Source organism: Acipenser ruthenus, chromosome 12, assembly GCF_902713425.1.
Source record: "Acipenser ruthenus chromosome 12, fAciRut3.2 maternal haplotype, whole genome shotgun sequence".
Lineage (NCBI taxonomy): Eukaryota > Metazoa > Chordata > Actinopteri > Acipenseriformes > Acipenseridae > Acipenser > Acipenser ruthenus.
In genome coordinates this window covers 9,166,313-9,184,737 of record NC_081200.1, presented here as the reverse complement: position 1 = coordinate 9,184,737, position 18,425 = coordinate 9,166,313, and the positions used below count along the sequence as shown (strand labels likewise).

The 18,425-nt window shown below is 44.3% G+C and overlaps 1 protein-coding gene across 1 annotated transcript in view; it reads right to left on the bottom strand.

Annotated features, from left to right (window-relative positions):
* col4a4 (collagen, type IV, alpha 4) overlaps nt 1–18,425 on the bottom strand; it is a 70,315-nt gene that overhangs the window by 7,911 nt on the left and 43,979 nt on the right. The window contains exons 24-42 of the mRNA XM_059034204.1: nt 18,113–18,185; nt 17,689–17,795; nt 16,912–17,095; nt 16,332–16,406; nt 16,011–16,118; nt 8,511–8,729; nt 8,095–8,256; nt 6,855–7,025; nt 6,432–6,575; nt 6,157–6,264; nt 5,425–5,606; nt 4,929–4,992; nt 4,511–4,585; nt 3,536–3,643; nt 3,291–3,398; nt 2,756–2,827; nt 1,717–1,845; nt 963–1,115; nt 249–344 (exon numbers count right to left, since the gene is read on the bottom strand). Of these exons, the coding sequence (XP_058890187.1) occupies nt 249–344; nt 963–1,115; nt 1,717–1,845; nt 2,756–2,827; nt 3,291–3,398; nt 3,536–3,643; nt 4,511–4,585; nt 4,929–4,992; nt 5,425–5,606; nt 6,157–6,264; nt 6,432–6,575; nt 6,855–7,025; nt 8,095–8,256; nt 8,511–8,729; nt 16,011–16,118; nt 16,332–16,406; nt 16,912–17,095; nt 17,689–17,795; nt 18,113–18,185 (2,338 nt within the window). The remainder of the gene's footprint in view (nt 1–248; nt 345–962; nt 1,116–1,716; nt 1,846–2,755; nt 2,828–3,290; nt 3,399–3,535; nt 3,644–4,510; nt 4,586–4,928; nt 4,993–5,424; nt 5,607–6,156; nt 6,265–6,431; nt 6,576–6,854; nt 7,026–8,094; nt 8,257–8,510; nt 8,730–16,010; nt 16,119–16,331; nt 16,407–16,911; nt 17,096–17,688; nt 17,796–18,112; nt 18,186–18,425) is intronic.

Here is an 18,425-nt window from a genome sequence, read left to right as displayed (position 1 = left end):
TGTTCTATTCATGAACTGCACAAAACCACTGCTTATTTTCTATGTAATGTAGACTTTCAAATGCAGACATTGAAATGAGCAAAATGGAGGCCAGATGGACCAGCTACCTAACTGGACACCAGTGGCTTGGAAGGCAGGGGCAGGACTCTCTGTATTATTATTATTATTATTATTATTATTATTATTATTATTATTATTATTATTAATAATTAATTCTTAACAGACACCCTTATCTGCATATACTGTACCTGGCAGTCCATCAAACCCTGGGGAGCCCATGTCACCAGGTGGTCCAGCATACGGCACCACTTCTGGACCGGGAGGACCAGGTGGCCCTGGAGCACCTGTAAAAATAGTACAAACTAAATACAAACTTAGCAAACTACTGATCAAAAGCAATACTGGAAGGTTTTCTCTTTTTCTTTGTCTCTTTTACAGCATACAGAATCTATCCATCACAGACTTACTGTATGTTTTAACAGAAATGATTTACTTGTATGGCTTACATATCGGGCAGTTTTTGTTTCGGGATATTATTATCTGAATGACCTGGACTCATATTTCCTAAATTATCACTGGCATACCTTTGTCTGTTTTTTGGTTCTATAGTATATCACCGATTACACTTTCTTTTCCTCAACATAAGTTATGTCATTGGTGGTACACTGTATTTGAGGTGCCCAACTCTGTACGTAGCTGAGGCCTTGTTGTTTTGAGTGGAATTACTGATAGGGAACTGGAAATCAAACCAAGTCAGAATTAGGAACAGAATTGTCTTAAAACTTTCTGATAGGCATATCAATAGGTTACAGAAGAGTAGGTACAATAGGTACAGTTAGCCTTAAGTCGAGGCATGTACCATTTTGTACCATTTGTATGAAAAAGTTCCCCTGCAAGTTTATTACATTCTCTGTTTCTATTTTTTTGCGATAAAATGCAAAAGGTTATTCTTTCAAGCTCACCTGTGCAGCCTGGTGATGTCATAAAGTGCAAGAAGATGTCAAAAATGATGAGGCAGAATGATTTCATTTGAAATGACAAATACAGGCAAGCAAACCAAAAGGGAACAAAAAGCAATGACACATTAATACAAAGCATTTTTTTTTTACATTTAAACAGCAGTTAGTGATAGCAATGGTCTATATTGCAACACATGATATGTATACAACTTTTTCAGAACAACTGAAGAATTCCATCAGTCCATATTAAAACTGTCTGCTGAAAACCTGTCAAAAGGTGTTCCTATTATCACCCAATTTAAAAAGTTTGATAATCTGGCAAATGAGAAAAGGGTGATTGCTAACATAATTGCCCCATGGCTTTTCTGAACTGTATACAGTAAGTGCTCGATATTCATAATTATATAGTTTTATAACATTTGCATATCCAAAAAGAGACAACAACAAAAGGAATGAGACTGAATAAATACAACTTAATAAATAAAAACAGCAGGACACTTTGGCTTAAGTACTGTATGTCATATCTAATAAATGTATAATATTTTAGGACAAAAACATAAATGAAAAGCACACACTACGAGCCCTAGTAACAGATGTATAACCAGACATGATAAGCATCACATTGTCTCCTTATATTTATGATGTCTGCAATCATTGTGAGCAGTCTATGTATCTGTCCTGATGTGCTATAGTCTGAATTATCACATCAGTTTGTTAGTTAAAGTCACAAGGCCACAAGTGTTACCATCGAACATACCTGGATATCCAATTGGTCCCTTTGACCCTTTGGGACCTGGCAGAGAGGTTCCCGGGGGTCCATGGTCACCAGGATCCCCCCTACAACCAGGCACCCCTGTCTCTCCAGGTGGGCCTGGATCATTTCTTCCTAGAAAAAATTAAATTGTACAACTTATATATATATATATATTTTAGGGGGTTGGTTTTAAAATTACCCGACGGTACCTGGGTCTCTTTTTACTACCCAGGTGTCTATTTATGAATTTGAGAATTTAAAGAAAATGTAGAAAATATGGCAATGCAGTTGTAAGCGCAGGTCTCTGGCCAGCATAATAAAGTGCCGATGGGTATATATTATTGCTTATTACAGTTCTAAACACATTTGAACCGGACAGTACAAAAATAAGGAACACTTGTAAGTCCCCATTGTAGCAATTTAAATTAGTGAGTAGCCTAGCAACTTCTGTGAGAAACATCCTATGCAGTAGTCAGGTTGTTGGTAAATCCATATGCGACGATATGGCAACCACTCATTAAGGGCTATTCCAGACTGACAGTGCTTCTAGCATTGCTATAGGCAGAAAGGTAGAAAAAAAGCATGATTGTGCCATTACAAAAGTATGATCCTCCTAATTTATGTATGTTTGTATGTTTGTATGTATGTATGTATGTATGTATGTATGTTTGTATGTATGTATGTATGTATGTAGTGTTAGCAGGGAGAGGGTTAAAATCCTCCAGGCCAAAAAAGCATATTCATGTTAATTTAATTGTTTTCTTTATGGTTTAATTGTATTTGATAATTGTTTATTAGTTAATTATCACCCCCACCTGGCTATTGTAAATTAGAGCCAGGTGCAGGGTATATAAAGAAAGCAGCCAGACTGCTTGGGGCTGCTGAGTAGAAGGAAGCAGAAGAGGTGTACTCTGTTTCCGAGCAGTCAACAATACAAAATTAAGTGCGGTGTTAAACCTGTGTGGTTTGTTTTGATCAATTTTGCTCATCGAATTTCAACAAAAATTCACAACAACAAAAATGAAGTTAAAATGAGTCTTACCTGGAGCACCTTCCTTTCCTTTTTGACCCACCAGTCCATCAAGGCCATGCAGGCCAAGGAGCCCAGGTGGTCCTAGAGACAACGGGATCTATATTAATCTCTTTGTATGTTTAATCATGGAATGATTATATATCAAATCTCTGAATACTGTAATGAGGGAAACACTGCTGCTTGAATCTGGAAAACAGTTCATCCAATTGTGATGAAAATCTGTACTAACATTACTTAGCGTAAGTTATTGTGTGTATTCAATTGCAGTGATATATGTGGGTGTCTCTGTCTGTATGTCACACTTACATTTTTAATCCACATACTGTAAATCAGTCATTTTAGTATACAGTACTTTACCATGATACCAACACCTTGTTTGCTGTACCTAACGGTACAGGAAAATACTTTTCTAATTCAATGATTGAGGCACAGCTTCGATAGATGCATTGGATGAAGGTTGTACAGAATTATTAGAAAGTTTGGCCCAGGAATCTTGCCTCAGTTACAGTGCATAAAGTATGCAAAACGGAGCCGGGCCAGTTACCTTTAAGTCCTTGGACACCAGGATCTCCTGGATGTCCAGGGGCACCGGGAGGTCCACGGCTGCCCTCACACCCTTGTTTTCCCAGTGGACCCTGAAAACCCATTGGCCCTACAAAACAAACACAAATTTAACTTTGCATGTCTAAATACAATGTGCTCCTAAAGTAAATAAAGTCTTTGAAATACAGAATGAATAAGAATGTTGTTAGCAGAATAGCTTCCTCATGTCATCTCCAGTCACTGTACCTGGGGGCCCTGGTGCCCCTGAGTCACCAGGGGAGCCAGGGGGACCTGGTTTCCCATTAATTCCACAAGCACCCAGAGGTCCTGGATCACCTGATGGTCCTGGGTTTCCTTTAAAGTGGAAGAAACACAACAATAAATTAGCTTAAATTCACTGAGCTACACCACAGAATAATTGAACAAAAATGTATTCAGCATATATGTACATTAGACTCTGCAGCAACTAGTTAGGACTGGACCTTGTTCAGATGAATTTATACTAACTGTGATTTCTGCTATAAAACAACAACAGCAACACAACAGCTTTGATTTATATACAGCGTCTTATGTGCAGACCTGCACATCTCAAGGCGCTTTACACGTTAAAAATAAATAAATAAATAAATACAATCTCTAAATAAAAATCTTATACAAAAATATCTTAGCTAGTATTCGTTTGATATATTTTTTAATCTCGTAATTTAAAAATTAGCAAATGAAAAAGCTGTACATTATTTTTCTTACTCACATATCTGCTTAGTTCATGGGACAGAGAGTACAGAAATGGCATTACAACACTAAAGGACTCACTTAAAGAAAGCAATGAAGCAAGGCTATCATATAGTTGACAGCCTTCACCAAATACAATTTTAAAAAGTTAAAATTGTATTTTCTTCAAACTGGTAAATGTCATGTTCTTTATTATGTTTCTAGTACATGCAGGTTAGATAATATCTTCCCAGTTCATCATGTTAAACAGAAAGCAGAAGGGCTTGGACAAAGACATCCTACTACAACTACTATCATTTTCCAAACATTTTAAATTTTAAATCTCGAAGTAAGACACACAGGATTTTAAAATTATTTGGTTTGAGGCTTCAGCTGTTTTATTTTTAATAAAAGCAGGATTATTAGGGAGAACTCTTGTCATAGTAATGGCTTCTTTACTAGCTAGTGATCCCATACAGGTGTTAATAAAATCAATCCACAGTCTTTTACCTGAAAACCCTCTGTCGCCTGGGGGGCCCTTCAGTCCAGGTAAGCCTGGTGAAGTGACTGTTTCTCCTGTCTCACCTGTTCAATAAGTACATTATAGTTAGAAATTGTAAATTATATATATATATATATATATATATATATATATATATATATATATATATATATATATATATATATATATATATATATGTTTGTTATTAAAGCAAATCATTCTTATATTTTACAGTACATTACATCCATAAAAGAAAGCCTGAATACAATAATGGCTATTTAAACCTTATGATCTGTATTTCATCTACAAATAAAATGGATCTGATTAAAAACATTTTATACACACAAAAGAGCCAAGTTAGAGGGTCAGTTGTCTAAGATGTTAAATATAAAAGAAAACATCATTAAAAACAATTTGCCAACTCACCTTTAATCCCTCCAGCACCAGGGATCCCAGGTTTACCCACAGGCCCTGCGTAGCCTGGATCCCCCTAGAAAACATGGAAACAATGAAGACTCACAAAATGCACGCACCACACTTTAGATCAGAACCAGTTTAATTAACAATTACGAAACGAACATGTTGGCGAAAAAAAAAAAAAAAAGGTTTGTCGACTCGACATATAATTATCTTTAGTTTGTAATAGGTTAATCTCGTCATTTCGGCTGTGCCGTTACGGACTATGAATTTATAAATGCCACTTACAGTATCAAACAGTAACATGCAGAATGTCTGGGATTTTTTAACAGACTGGTACAGCAGCATGGTTTTATGTTCATTTCAAAATGCAATGGCACTTATTATTACTATTGGTAAGAACATTTTAATAAGGTAACAGGATACAGGTAGACTGTGTGGGTATTAAAGTATTGTTTTCTTTGTTAAACATCTATCATATTACCCATTGTCTTATTCCACTTACTCTGTCACCAAACAGCCCTGGAAATCCATGGATCCCTACCAATCCAGCGGTTCCAGGGATGCCCACTAGCCCTGGCTGGCCCCGTCCTCCCGGGGGCCCCGGGGGGCCCCTGTGATAGCCAGGCGGGCCAGGTTTGCCATAAGAGCCCCGCTGTCCCGCAGATCCAGACTGACCCTTGGCCCCTGCAAGAAAATTTTAAATATGCTTCAGCCAATCCACAATGATTGCTGGTTACATGTACACTGGTGAGAAAAGGTAAAATTTCCCCTTTTCAGCCTAAATAAATAAGATTTAAACCAATCTACATTAACGGGATATTTTATACTCTCAAATATCGCATTTAGTTTGTTCTCTGTCATTCTCGAATTTGTGTGTCTGCTTTGATAATAATTTACCAGGCTTATGTACTAATGCCTGCTCTCAACCACTGGGTCAGAGAGTGTGGGCCTGCTCCAATTGCAACTGTGTGTTAATAGAAAGCCTGTATGTTTTAGAGAAGACAAAAATTACAGCTGCACACTCACAGAGTCGGAACAGTGAAAAGATAGGTCATCATCAAACAACATTTTGCATAACATAACTACTTTTCAATTGTTTCATCAAATTCAGATGAGCAAGTGATATCCAAGATACAAGACATAGCTTTCCTTAGTCCAAACGATCAGTTCAGTAGGTCACCTGTGCTCAGAAATATCAATTACAATTCGATGAGTGGATCTCGAATTTACTCACCTCTTTGCCCTTTGAATCCATTAACACCTGGAGATCCTGGATAACCTTGGAGCCCTTTCATCTCTACAATTATCATTCTACCCATTGGTCCTTGTAAACCACGGTCACCTTGCAATGTAATCAAACAATTAGACTAGAATTAGAAGTTTAATGCAATTTAAATTTTAAGTACAATACTTAATAGAATTCCAAGTATTAATCCATGCTATCATAAATTCCACAAAAATTCATCATTTTTTTAAACCTATTTTTCATATGAAATGTGCATTACCAACCCCTTTGTCCTTTTTCGCCATTTTGTCCATTGGGTCCCGGTCTGCCATCAAAACCTTTCTCCCCTTTCCCCCCATTTAAACCTGTGAGCCCGGGTTGTCCACGAAGTCCTGGGAAGCCTTCAATTCCACGGGGCCCCGGAGCACCTGAACAGAAATAAACTGTTAATGCATGCAGTGGCTAGATACATTCATCAATTCATTTCAAGTACATACTGTATACAGTTAACCTGGCAGTCAATACACCATTTTATTCAATTAAACATTTACTTGGAGGGTACCAGCAGTGGGGATAAAAAAACTAAGCCCTCAAAATGTAATTCTAACAATTTTGCTGTCTGACATCAGTGTCTTTGCCAACTTGGATCTTTACAAGATACACATACGTATAAGACATAGGGATTAATGGTGATGAAAGCAGCTCACCCGTTTGTCCTTGTAATGCATCTTGTCCTGGGTCTCCTGTTTGTCCTGGGGAGCCTGGTCTGCCAGGGATACCTAGGAGCCCAGGAATACCGGGATTCCCTGGAAATCCTTTCATTGCACTGCTACCTGGTGGCCCTGGATCTCCTTTCTCTCCCTTAGGGCCTTCAGTACCTTAACACAATACACACACAGCCTAACACAATATATGCAATTGTGGCGGAGTGTCCCGCCTCTATGTATTATTATTTGTATTTTTGTTTACGGCGCGGGTAAAAACCGCCACGTCTTTTATTAAGATATTTAAAAACCCCGTGAGGATGCATGGCGATCAGCTACTGATTATTTAACTAGCTGACAGTCATGCATCCTTACCAAACGCGTGCAGACTCTGGCCGAGGGATAATAAGATAATTAACAACTAGTTAATCCCTCGGCCAGAGTATATAAACCTGCAGCTCTCTGCACTCGAGGTTGGGTGTACAGAGGAGAGTACGGGGAGCGGAGAGAGCGAGTCACATTTAAAAAAACAATTGCTAAAACGTGCTGGATTCTCCAGCACGACACTTAATTGTTTGTTTGTTGATTCGTTTGGCCCTCGTGCCCTTTTGTTTTGTGTTTTGTTGGTTTGTTTAAATCTTTTGTTTGTTTATTAATAAATACGCTGAGTGCCATTGCACTCAGCTTCAACCGCCCATCCATTGTTTTGGTTTCTACTTCCTGGTCCGTGACATCACCACTGCGAGCCAGACTGCCACAGCAATACACGTAAACCTTAACACAATATACTGACATACCAAATTCTAAGGAGTTTCAACTTTTGGTCCATGAGTTTCATATCAACCTTATTTAGTAATAGCTTTCAAATGTATTTCTATTACGTTTCATGTAATGAAAACTGTGTCTGATTTCTACTGCTTTTAGTAGAAAGCCAAACAAATGGAGTTTCTTTCTATGAACAGTTTCTCCCAGTCAATACATAAACACAAAGGAGAAAGAAGAAAACATATCTTCATAAATGCATAGATTTACTTACATTTTTGGTGAGCATTTTCCTTTATTTTATTTGTTTTACTGCAAATGTGCTATTTCCGTCAATGTAATTTTACCTGATAAAAATGCTATTGCTTCTCACTTTCTGATTCATTTTAATCTTATGTATATAGACTTCCATATTGGGACATGGGAGGTCAGGGTTTGCAAAGACTTGTGCACTCTAGAGGTCTGGGAAATTGTTATCTACCTGGTGGTCCTGTACAGCCTTCGGTACCTCCTGAGCCAGGTGGCCCAGATGACCCTGCCTCACACTCATAGGGTGGTTGGCCTGGATATCCTGGCTGGCCAGGAAAACCATGATCTCCCGGGAATCCCTTTAAACCAGGGAATCCAGGGGTCCCAAAACCTCCTGAAAAGTAAAGTCCTTAGATAAATAAATAATAAAAACAATAATAAAAACAACAGTTATTCTACTGCACTGAAATAAATGTTTATTTAAAGGTACAATTAAACATAGCCCGTGGTCATGTTTGAATTTTGGGACATACTGTATTTCGTGCTTGAAAACAAAAATGTATTCATTTTGAAGCAAGTTGTAAACACTTTCAAAGGGGCCAGCCGAGGAATGGCTTTGGCCAGCATATCTAATACACTGAGCTGTACCTTGTTTCCCTGTGGTGCCAGAGGTTCCAGGCCTTCCTTTGAATCCTGGGAGTCCTGTGAAACCTCTCTCCCCTGGGGGTCCTGGACTGCCAGTACTGGGCTCTCCTGCAGGACCTTTCAGGCCGGGTCTACCCGGAAGGCCTGGTGAACCATCTACGCCTTTTATACTAAGTCCACTAATACCTGGGTCCCCAGGATCTCCTAGTGGCCCTGGAGCACCTGAGTAAGTGACACACATACAGTTAAAATTACCTTACAGGTGAACAACTTAAAAAGGGCAATTTAAACCTACCGTACAATCTCTTTGAGATCTACCTAAAATATTAGCTTGACGTTAAAGCCTTGGTGGAATTTGAAGTCTTTATAGAAATCAGACACAGAATACCTGACAATACTGTATTAAAAATGTTGTTTCAGGGGAATTCACAGCCCCCACTTATTTGTATAGGAATTTTAAATTAGTATATCCTATGACATACTGACTCAGTACAGAATATATATATGCTACGTACACATACATGCCAACAGTCCCTACATGGGCGGGACGGTCACGATTTCCAAGCATCGTGATGCATAGGAAGAAAGTCCTGATATTTATCCTTGGAAATTCTTGACAGCTCTAGGGCGTTCGCTCTCGCACCTGTAGTGTTTTCTTTTTTATTTTCTTCTCTCTGTCTTTAGCCGCTGCTGATCCTCATGCACTGCTCTGCCTTGTAGAGATTGTGGTTACATGATCCGATCTTATATGTTTATTGACATGTCATATCCAGTCATATTCTAGAAGCATATTGTTTCCTCCCCGCTGCTGCAATATTATTTGATGTGTACGATTTAGAGTAAAATGTGGGAGGAAATGGAATGTGAGGAAATTTAGTTCCCTTTCAAGTCGAAAATAACCATCAAGGTATGGGACATTGCCGTCAGGCAGTAGGGATTGGCTGAGCTTTATGTCAAAGCTGCCGATAGGCCTCCGTGCAAGCTGCCGTGTAAGCCCGCCCCCCTGGGAGCTTACTATATGCAACGCGCGGAGAGCCACTTCCTCTTTTGCCTTCAGCCTCAGTAGCGGTAGGACTTAGAGCTGTTAACTGATTGTACTCAATAAGCTTAGGCTTGAGAAGCTGGTTTATCCCCTTCTCCGAGTTTATTTCAGTTATACTCTTCGGAGTAATTATTATTATTATTATTATTATTATTGTTTTAGGATTATATATTGTTTTTACATTATATATTTCCTTCACGCTTTGCTTCGGCATCGCGTTTCTTCGTGGTCTCCCCGTCTTTCCTCTGTTTATTATTATTATTGTGTTTGGGTTTTTGTAAAATATTGTGTGTAATATATATTGCTCGGTGCTCGACGCTCGGTGCACGTTCCATCGACGGTGCTCGACGCTCGGTGCTCGACGCTTCGGCGCTCGGTGCTCGACGCTTCGGCGCTCGACGCTTGGTGCTTGACGCACGCACCCTCGGCGCTCGACGTGTCTGTGCTTGACGCATCGACGCTCGACGCACGCACTTCGGTGCTCGACGCTCGACGCACGCACTTCGGTGCTCGGCGCTCGACGCACGCACCTCGGCGCTTGACGCGGCGGTGCTCGATGCACGCACTTCGGTGCTCGACGCTTCGGCATTTGACGCACTCACTTCGGTGCTCGACCCTTCGGCGTTCGACGCACGCACATCGGTGCTCCTCGCTTCGCTCTACTGCTCGTCAGTGCTTGCGAGTGCTAGGCACAATGTCTGGGTTCCACCGATGCGTGACCTGCCAGGCCAAGTTGCCTGCCAGCGACCCACACGAAGACTGCGTAGCATGTTTGGGGCCGGACCATGCCGAATCTGCCCTGGCAGATAGGGCATACTGCCATCTATGTGCGGGGTCCCCAGCCAGGCGTGCTCGGGAACGTTCCCGCAGTCCCTCCTCTCGCAGGGCACGTCCCCGTCGGGAGTCTAGGTCGAGATCTCGATCGCCTCGCCGTAGAAGGCACTCTCGCTCCCCTCGAAGGGACAGGCGATATCAGGACACATTTGGAGTGGCTGAGCTCACCTCCAAAATGTCACAGTTCATGGAGGTCATGATGGGACAGCAATCCCTCCTCATGACCCTAGCGAATGTGGCGCCTCGGGCTCCAGAGCTAACAACCGGGCCCATCGCTAGTCAGCCGGTGGTTCCTCCACCAGTGCCTCACGGCCAACCCCAGGAAGTGTGGGATGTCGATGCTGTCTCAAGGGACGCGTCCGACGCAGAGCCACTATTTGAAGAAGGCACGGAGCCTGAGGTGGCATCCCAGCACTCTGGACAGGATGACCCTGAAGTGCTGGATACTAATGACCCTATGTGGTCAGTGGTGGAGAGGGCAGCCCGTCACTTAGGCGTGGACTGGCCTGCGTTAGAGCCAACACGACGCTCTCTATTTGAGTCGCCGTCAGCTCCGCTCCTTCAGTCCAGGATGCTACCGGCATTCCCTGATTTTATTAAGGAGGTGCAGTCCACCTGGGGGGCCCCGGCCTCCGCCCCTGCAACTTCTCGCAAGGCTTCGGTCTTCACCATGCACGGGGCGAGTGAAGCTGGGTTAGCGTCCTTCCCACCAGTGGGCGCTGCGTTCGCCGCATTGGTAAAGGCGCAAACATTATCGGGGCTGGCTAAGGACCCCTCCTGCCCTAACAGGCAGTGTAGGATTACGTAGGCCCACCTAAAAAAGGGGTACGCCACGGCTACAGAGGCAGTTAGGCTGTCTAACGTGGCCAGCCTCCTGACGGTCTACCAGGCGGCACTCATCCGTGATCTGCCTGAGTGCCCATCTGTTGCCCTTAGGACCGAGCTGGGTGCAATTGCGCAGCTATTGGTTAAGCTGGCTCAACTGAATGCGCGAGCACAGGGCAGGAGCATTGCTTCTCTTGTGGTGGCAAGAAGGCAGCTCTGGCTCTCGCAGGCGAGGGTACAGGAGCCTGATAAGGCCCCATTGCTAGATGCTCCGATATCACCAGGGCACACGTTTAGCCCAGCGGTGGAGGAGATGCTGCAACGCTTTGTCAAGGCGCGTGTGGCGTCACAGCAGTTGGCAAAAATGTGGCCAAGCAAACCCTTCCAGCCAAGGCGGCCACAGGAGCGCCAGTGGCGCAGGGCACCGCCGCAGCAGCAGGCGCAACCACAGGGCAGTAAAACCGCCCCTTTGGGTGTATCAGCACGCAGCCAACTCGTGTTTGCAAGACCGCAGCGCGGAGGGTGGCGCCCTAGAGGAGGTGGCAGACCGCGTCCTCGTGGCTCTGGCCAGGCCCCTCGTGAGCGAGCGCAGCCTAAGCAGCCCTGAGAAACCCAGGCAGCCGTTAACCCACCCCTACACTGTTCCACAGCTCCTGTTCTGGCAACAATGCACCAACGACATCTGGGTGCGCAAAACTATATTTCACCGGGTACACCCTTCAGTTCCGGTTAAAACCCTCCCCCTTCAGGGGAGTGGTGGTAACTGCAGTGAAGGACTCGGTTCAGTCCTCAGCTCTGAATGTGGAAATACAGGCATTGCTCAAGAAGTGTGCCATTCAACTAGTAGACCCTGCTCTGACCGACCAGGGGTTCTACTCCAAGTACTTCCTAGTGCCAAAAAAGGGCGGCGGGTTCTGCTATTTTAGATCTGCGACTACTGAACAAATACCTACGGGTGTTGTCGTGTCGTTCAAGATGCTTACGCACAGGCACATTGTCCAGTCTGTCCGGCAGGGCGACTGGTTTACCACCGTAGACCTGACAGATGCGTACTTTCACGTTCCCATCTGTCCAGGTCACAGGAAGTACCTATGATTCGCATTTCAGAGCAGGGTCTACGAGTTTTGTGTCCTGCCATTCGGCCTGTCTCTAGCTCCTCGAACCTTTTCGAAGTGTATGGATGCCATTTTAGCTCCCTTGCGGGCTCAAGGTGTCCGACTGCTGAACTATCTGGACGACTGGCTCGTCTGCGCGCAGTCAAAGGAGCAGTTGGCACAGCACACAGTGATGGTTACAGACCATCTTCAGAGGCTAGGTCTGAAGGTCAACTCAGAAAAGAGCCGCCTCGTGCCGAGCCAACATACCGAATTCTTGGGTCTGCATCTGGACTCTGTGTCCATGGAAGCGACCTTGTCAACACAAAGAGTTGCCTCGCTGGAGCGGTGTCTCTCCCTATTCAGGTTGAGAGAAAGAGTCAGCATGGAGCTGTGTCAGCGCATGCTGGGGTTGATGGCTGCCGCCTCGCAAGCCCTTCCTTTGGGCTTACTACACCAGAGACCTCTGCAGGCCTGGTTCAATGCCTTTGCGTTGCATCCACGGAGAGACAAACACTGCAGGTTGAGGGTATCCCGAACCTGCTGGGAAGCACTGCGCTGGTGGAAAGTTCCGTCGAACATCCGCCAGGGCGTACGCTTGGGTCCCATCTTCCAAAGGGAGGTTATTACGACCAACGCTTCCAACCAGGGTTGGGGAGCAGTCTGGAATGGGTCGGGGACTCGCGGAGTGTAGTCAGGACCCTGGAGGTCGGCCCACATCAATGCTCTGGAACTCAGCAGTGGACCTCACCCTTCGGCACTTCTTGCCAGTGCTTCTAGGCAAGCACGTGTTAGTGCGGTCAGACAACACCACGGCAGTGGCGTATATCAACCGCCAGGGCGGCTTGCGGTCCCCCGGTCTTCACCAGATGGTAACACGGCTGTTGCTTTGGGCACAACCGCGTTTAGCCTCTCTGCGTGCGGTTCACCTACTGGGCAGAGTCAATTACGCAGCGGATCTCCTGTCCAGAGGAGGTCCTCTTGCAGGCGAATGGCGTCTTCACCCTCGGGTGGTAGAGCGCATTTGGGAATGGTTCGGCACAGCCAAGTCGATCTCTTCGCTTTGCGAGAGACCACGCACTGTCCCCTATGGTTCTCGGTGAAGGACCTCGACAGCCCCCTAGGAGTCGATGCACTGGCTCATGAATGGCCGCCAGGGCTCCTGTATGCATTTCCACTGATTCCGATGCTCCCCGCCTTCTTGGAGAAGGTCAGGGTAGAGCAAGCGACAGTGATTCTGATCGCTCCTCGGTGGCCTCGGAGAATATGGTTCCCAAGTCTGGTGCAGTTGTTGCACGGTCGCCCGAGGGAGCTCCCTCTGCGAGCGGACCTGTTGTCCCAAGCCCAAGGAGGGCTATGGCACCCAAACCCCAAACTCATGCAGTTATGGGCTTGGCCCCTGAGCTGGAGCGCCTGTCAGCCTTAGGGCTTTCGACGGCGGTTATATCGACTATTCAGAGTGCGAGAGCGCCCTCTACTAGGTCGCAGTATGCGCATAAGTGGCAATTGTTTCAAAATTGGTGTCTGGCTGAGGGCCATGACCCGGTCTCCTGCCCTATGGCAGTGATATTACAGTTTCTGCAGAAGCTGCTAGATGAGGGGAAATCCCCCTCTACACTTAAAGTGTATTTAGCCGCCATTTCGGCTTGCCATGTACGCATTGACGGGTTATCACCTGGTTGCCATTTTCTGGCATCTCAGTTCCTAAAAGGCGCAAGACGCTTGCGGCCTCCAAGGACGACCAGTTTACCGTCATGGAGCCTTGATGTGGTGCTAGAAGCCCTTACCAAGGCACCGTTCGAGCCTCTCCACAGTGTGGATATGAAGTTCGTGTTGTGAGGAAGCAGGTGGAGTGAGACAGCAGGGAGGGGGTTAAAACCTCCCTGCGAGAGAGAAAAGATGTGCGAATGCACATTGGTTTAATTTAGTTTGCTAATTGCTTTATTGTTTTGTATAATTGTTTTGTTATTAATGATCATCTGCACCTGGGCGTGATTGGAAATTAGACCCAGGTGCGGGCAGTTAAAAGGGGAGCAGTCAGTCTGCTCAGGGCTGCTGAGGAGAAGGAGGCAGACGGGGTGCTCTGTTTCCCAGCAGTCAGAGAGATCGAGAGAATTAAGAAGTAAGTGCGGTACTAAACTGTTGTTTTGGGAGGACAGGGAAACGGCTTAGCCGTCCTGCGTTAGTTAGGTTCCTGCGTGTGTAGTTAGTGCTCGATAAGAGCTAGGTGTTTGTTTTGTGTTTTTGTTTGTTTTATTAAAAGTGCGCGGAAGCGCTGAACGCTATTTCTGTGTCTGGGTCAATTCTTAAAGGGGCAACGAACCCGAGAAGGTGAAGTCTTTTACAGTGTCTATAAAGACTGCGTTTTTGCTATTAGTGGTATCAGCAAAACGCGTGGGCGAGTTACATGCACTTTTGGTGCATTCATCATGTACTCGTTTCGCAGGAGACGGTTCTAAGGTCTCCATGCGTCCAAATCCGGCCTTTTTACCCAAGGTCATATCCCCGTTTCATATGAATCAACCAGTCGAGTTGATGGCGTTCCATCCTCCTCCTTTTTCTTCCCCAGAGGAAGAGCGGTTACACATGCTCTGCCCTGTGCGGGCATTGAGGTGTTATATTGACCGCACAAGGACTGTGAGGCAAACAGAACAGCTGTTCATATGCCATGGTTCTAAGACTTTGGGTCAGCCGTTGTCTAAGCAACGCCTTTCTCATTGGATAGTGGATGCTATTCAGTTAGCATATAATTCTATGGGCCTTCCGCCACCAGGGCAGTTGAAGGCACATTCCACTAGGGGTTTGGCAACATCCAAGGCCCTCTTTAGAGGGGTGCCGATGTCTGACATTTGCGCTGCAGCCAGTTGGGTTACACCGCATACTTTTACGAGGTTCTAACGGTTGAATGTACTGGAATCCTCTGCTCCGTCATTTGGAGCATCTGTGTTACACTCTATGACGCCTCAGGTTGCGGACGTGTAGAGTGGTTGACAATATGGTGTGACTATTCCACCTTAGGACAGGTGTCATTGCGAGCATAGATGCTGAGGCGCAGCTCTGCATATGCGTAGATGTACTGCTTACGCAGTTGCGTTATGTCGTAAGTCTGTCCTACTGCCGAGAATCCTCCCTCGCGACGGCTTGGGTATACTGTTCCCATACCTTGATGGTTATTTTCGACTTGAAAGGGAACGATAGGTTGCGGATGCAACCCCGGTTCCCTGAAAGAGAAAATAACCATCAAGCCGCGAGGTCGCTCTGGAAGCCTTCACGGCCTGAAGGGCAAAAGAGGAAGTGGCTCTCCGCACGTTGCATATAGTAAGCTCCCAGGGGGGCGGGCTTACACGGCAGCTTGCGCGGAGGCCTATCGGCAGCTTTGACATAAAGCTCAGCCAATCCCTACTGCCTGACGGCAATGTCCCATACCTTGATGGTTATTTTCTCTTTCAGGGAACCGGGGTTGCATCCGCAACCTATCGTTAGCTACACCCCCTGCTGGTGTCCCGCTGAACAGTTTCCAAAAGTTGACAAGTATGCGTACAGTATAAACCTGTCATAAAGGTTTTCCTTAGCACAGCTTAGCCTTCAACCTCCACAAAACTTTGAAATTTCCTAGCAGCTGCAGACATCTAGAGTAGTACCTGTACTCTAGTGTTAAAAACATACACAGTATCCATGTTAGTAGGTGGAAATGCTTTGTGGTCCTACCCTGAGATCCGGTGAGCCCTGATAACCCAGGTTCTCCTTTTTGTCCTTTACGCCCATCAACGCCGGTTAAACCACGAAAGCCAGGCATTCCGGGATCTCCCGGGTCTCCTATACATTTTAAAATGTACATCATTAATACAGTATGACAGTACCGGCTTAGGAAAATATGCTGATAAAATACTCCAACAGGCCAAACATTTCTAACATTTCATAAAGACTTGTGCAAAATGAGGGCTCTGAGGGCTAAACTGGATTCCTGCATTAAGGTGACATCACAGTAGAGCAACCCATGAATCTGCCTTTAGAATTGTTAAAGCTCACCTGGGAAACCAGGCAACCCTTTCAGGCCAGGTGGGCCCACACTGCTAGGTGGACAGGCTGAGGGCAAGGTGTCACCTGCATGCAAAAAAAGAATGAATGAAAGAACAAAGCAATTCATTAATACAATCAAAATACAAACGTGTTAAATAACATTATCATTATTTATTTATTTTTTTAAATTATTATTTCACCCCTGACATTTGTCCTCCCTAACCCTGCTGGAACACAAGGTCATTGCAGTGCTCAGTGTGGGCTCTTCAGTAATGATACGCAAACTTTGATCACACTTCAAGCGGTGGTGCTTTTACTAGGTGAGTCACTAGGAACCTCTTCATTAACATTTTTGTAATTATTTGTATAATCTCGATGAAAGATAAGTTGCCATTCAGTAAAGCCATCAAAGACAACTCAGAATCTTTGTATGAACAGACTGTTATTATGTGTTTCTGTTCAATCCTACTGGGTTAGAATTTTCCATCACATTTTTTCTGTTTTACACAAACAACAAGCAGGAAGACATTTACTTACATTTTTTGCAGTGAACTAGAAGAAAACTAAACCAGATTTTGGTAGTCCTTACCCGGTTGCCCCTTGTTACCATCCAGACCACGTCTTCCTGGAGACCCTGGATCTCCAGGGGGCCCTCGCATTCCGGTAGGGCCTTCAATCCCGGGACCGGGTGGGCCCATTTGCCCTCGGAGTCCTTTAGAGCCAAATAAGCCAGGATTCCCCTTGTGTCCTGGGAAACCAGAGGAACTGTCACCCTGGAAGAAAAATAATATAATCTTTGCAACTTGGCTCAAACATTTTTTTGTGTGCATGTATGAAAACAAAAATGTAAATGAAACCGGAACTTAGTGTAGGACTGAAAAAATGATCACAGGCTGTATCAAAGAAACAGGCTGTGTGGTTCAGTGGTTAAAGAAAAGGGCTTGTAACCAGGAGGTCCCCAGTTCAAATCCCGACTCACTCACTGACTCACTGTGTGACCCTGAGCAAGTCACTTAACTTCCTTGTGCTCCGTCTTTCGGGTGAGATGTTGTTGTAAGTGACTCTGCAGCTGATGCATAATTCACACACCCTAGTCTCTAAGTCGCCTTGGATAAAGGTGTCTGCTTAATACACTAATAATAATAATTAAAAAAAAATATGTCCCAAAATTCACATATGGCCACAGGCTTTGTTTAATTTTATAATTAAATACAACATTTATTACAGTGTAGTGGAATAACTATTGTCATCATTTGCATCTGTGTCAGAGAGTTTGTGGCAGTATGTGTATTTATTTATCGAAGGACTTTTCAGGTGAATATGGGACCCCCGGATTCCCAGGCCAACCACTCTGTAGTTTACTTACAATTGGTCCAGGCTCACCAGGGTTACCAGGGTTACCATCCAGGCCAGGTCTTCCAGAAAAACCATAAGCTCCATCAACTCCAGGTTTACCACGCTGTCCTTTATGACCTTCAATTGAATCAAACAGAGTTAAACAAACATAAAATCATATTAGTTACATAATCACTTTGTCACCCTTATAACAACAAAAAAATGTAATTGGCTCTAAATATCACAGTTATTAGTATAATTATAGATCACCACAACCATATCCACCCTATGTACTGTACACGTAAAAATGTGCAAACTATGGACAAAAGGATAGGTTCATCCATATATGCACAGATTGGGGTCCTTGGTAATCTGTGGTGAAGACTGTCACAACTAGGTTTCATCACAAACGGTACAGTACTTGTGTTAATGTATGTATTTGATGATCATTTTACCTTTAATATTCATTATGGACATCGCTCCTTTTTCCCCCTTATGGCCTCTTCTCCCGGGATCCCCAACCATTCCCTAGAAGGATGTAATTTAACAGACTCATTAAAAAAAATGTAAAAAAAAACATTATGTAACTGTGCCAGCTTAAGACAACCAACTATGAATATCTCCGTCATAGTTTGCAATTGAATTGCCTGTGTTAATTACAGTATTAGTCATATAAGGTATGACCGTGTAAAGTTAACAAACATAGCTCTGGTCTGTATTAAGGATAATAATGTGAAGCTATTGAATCATGAATTATATTCCAGCATT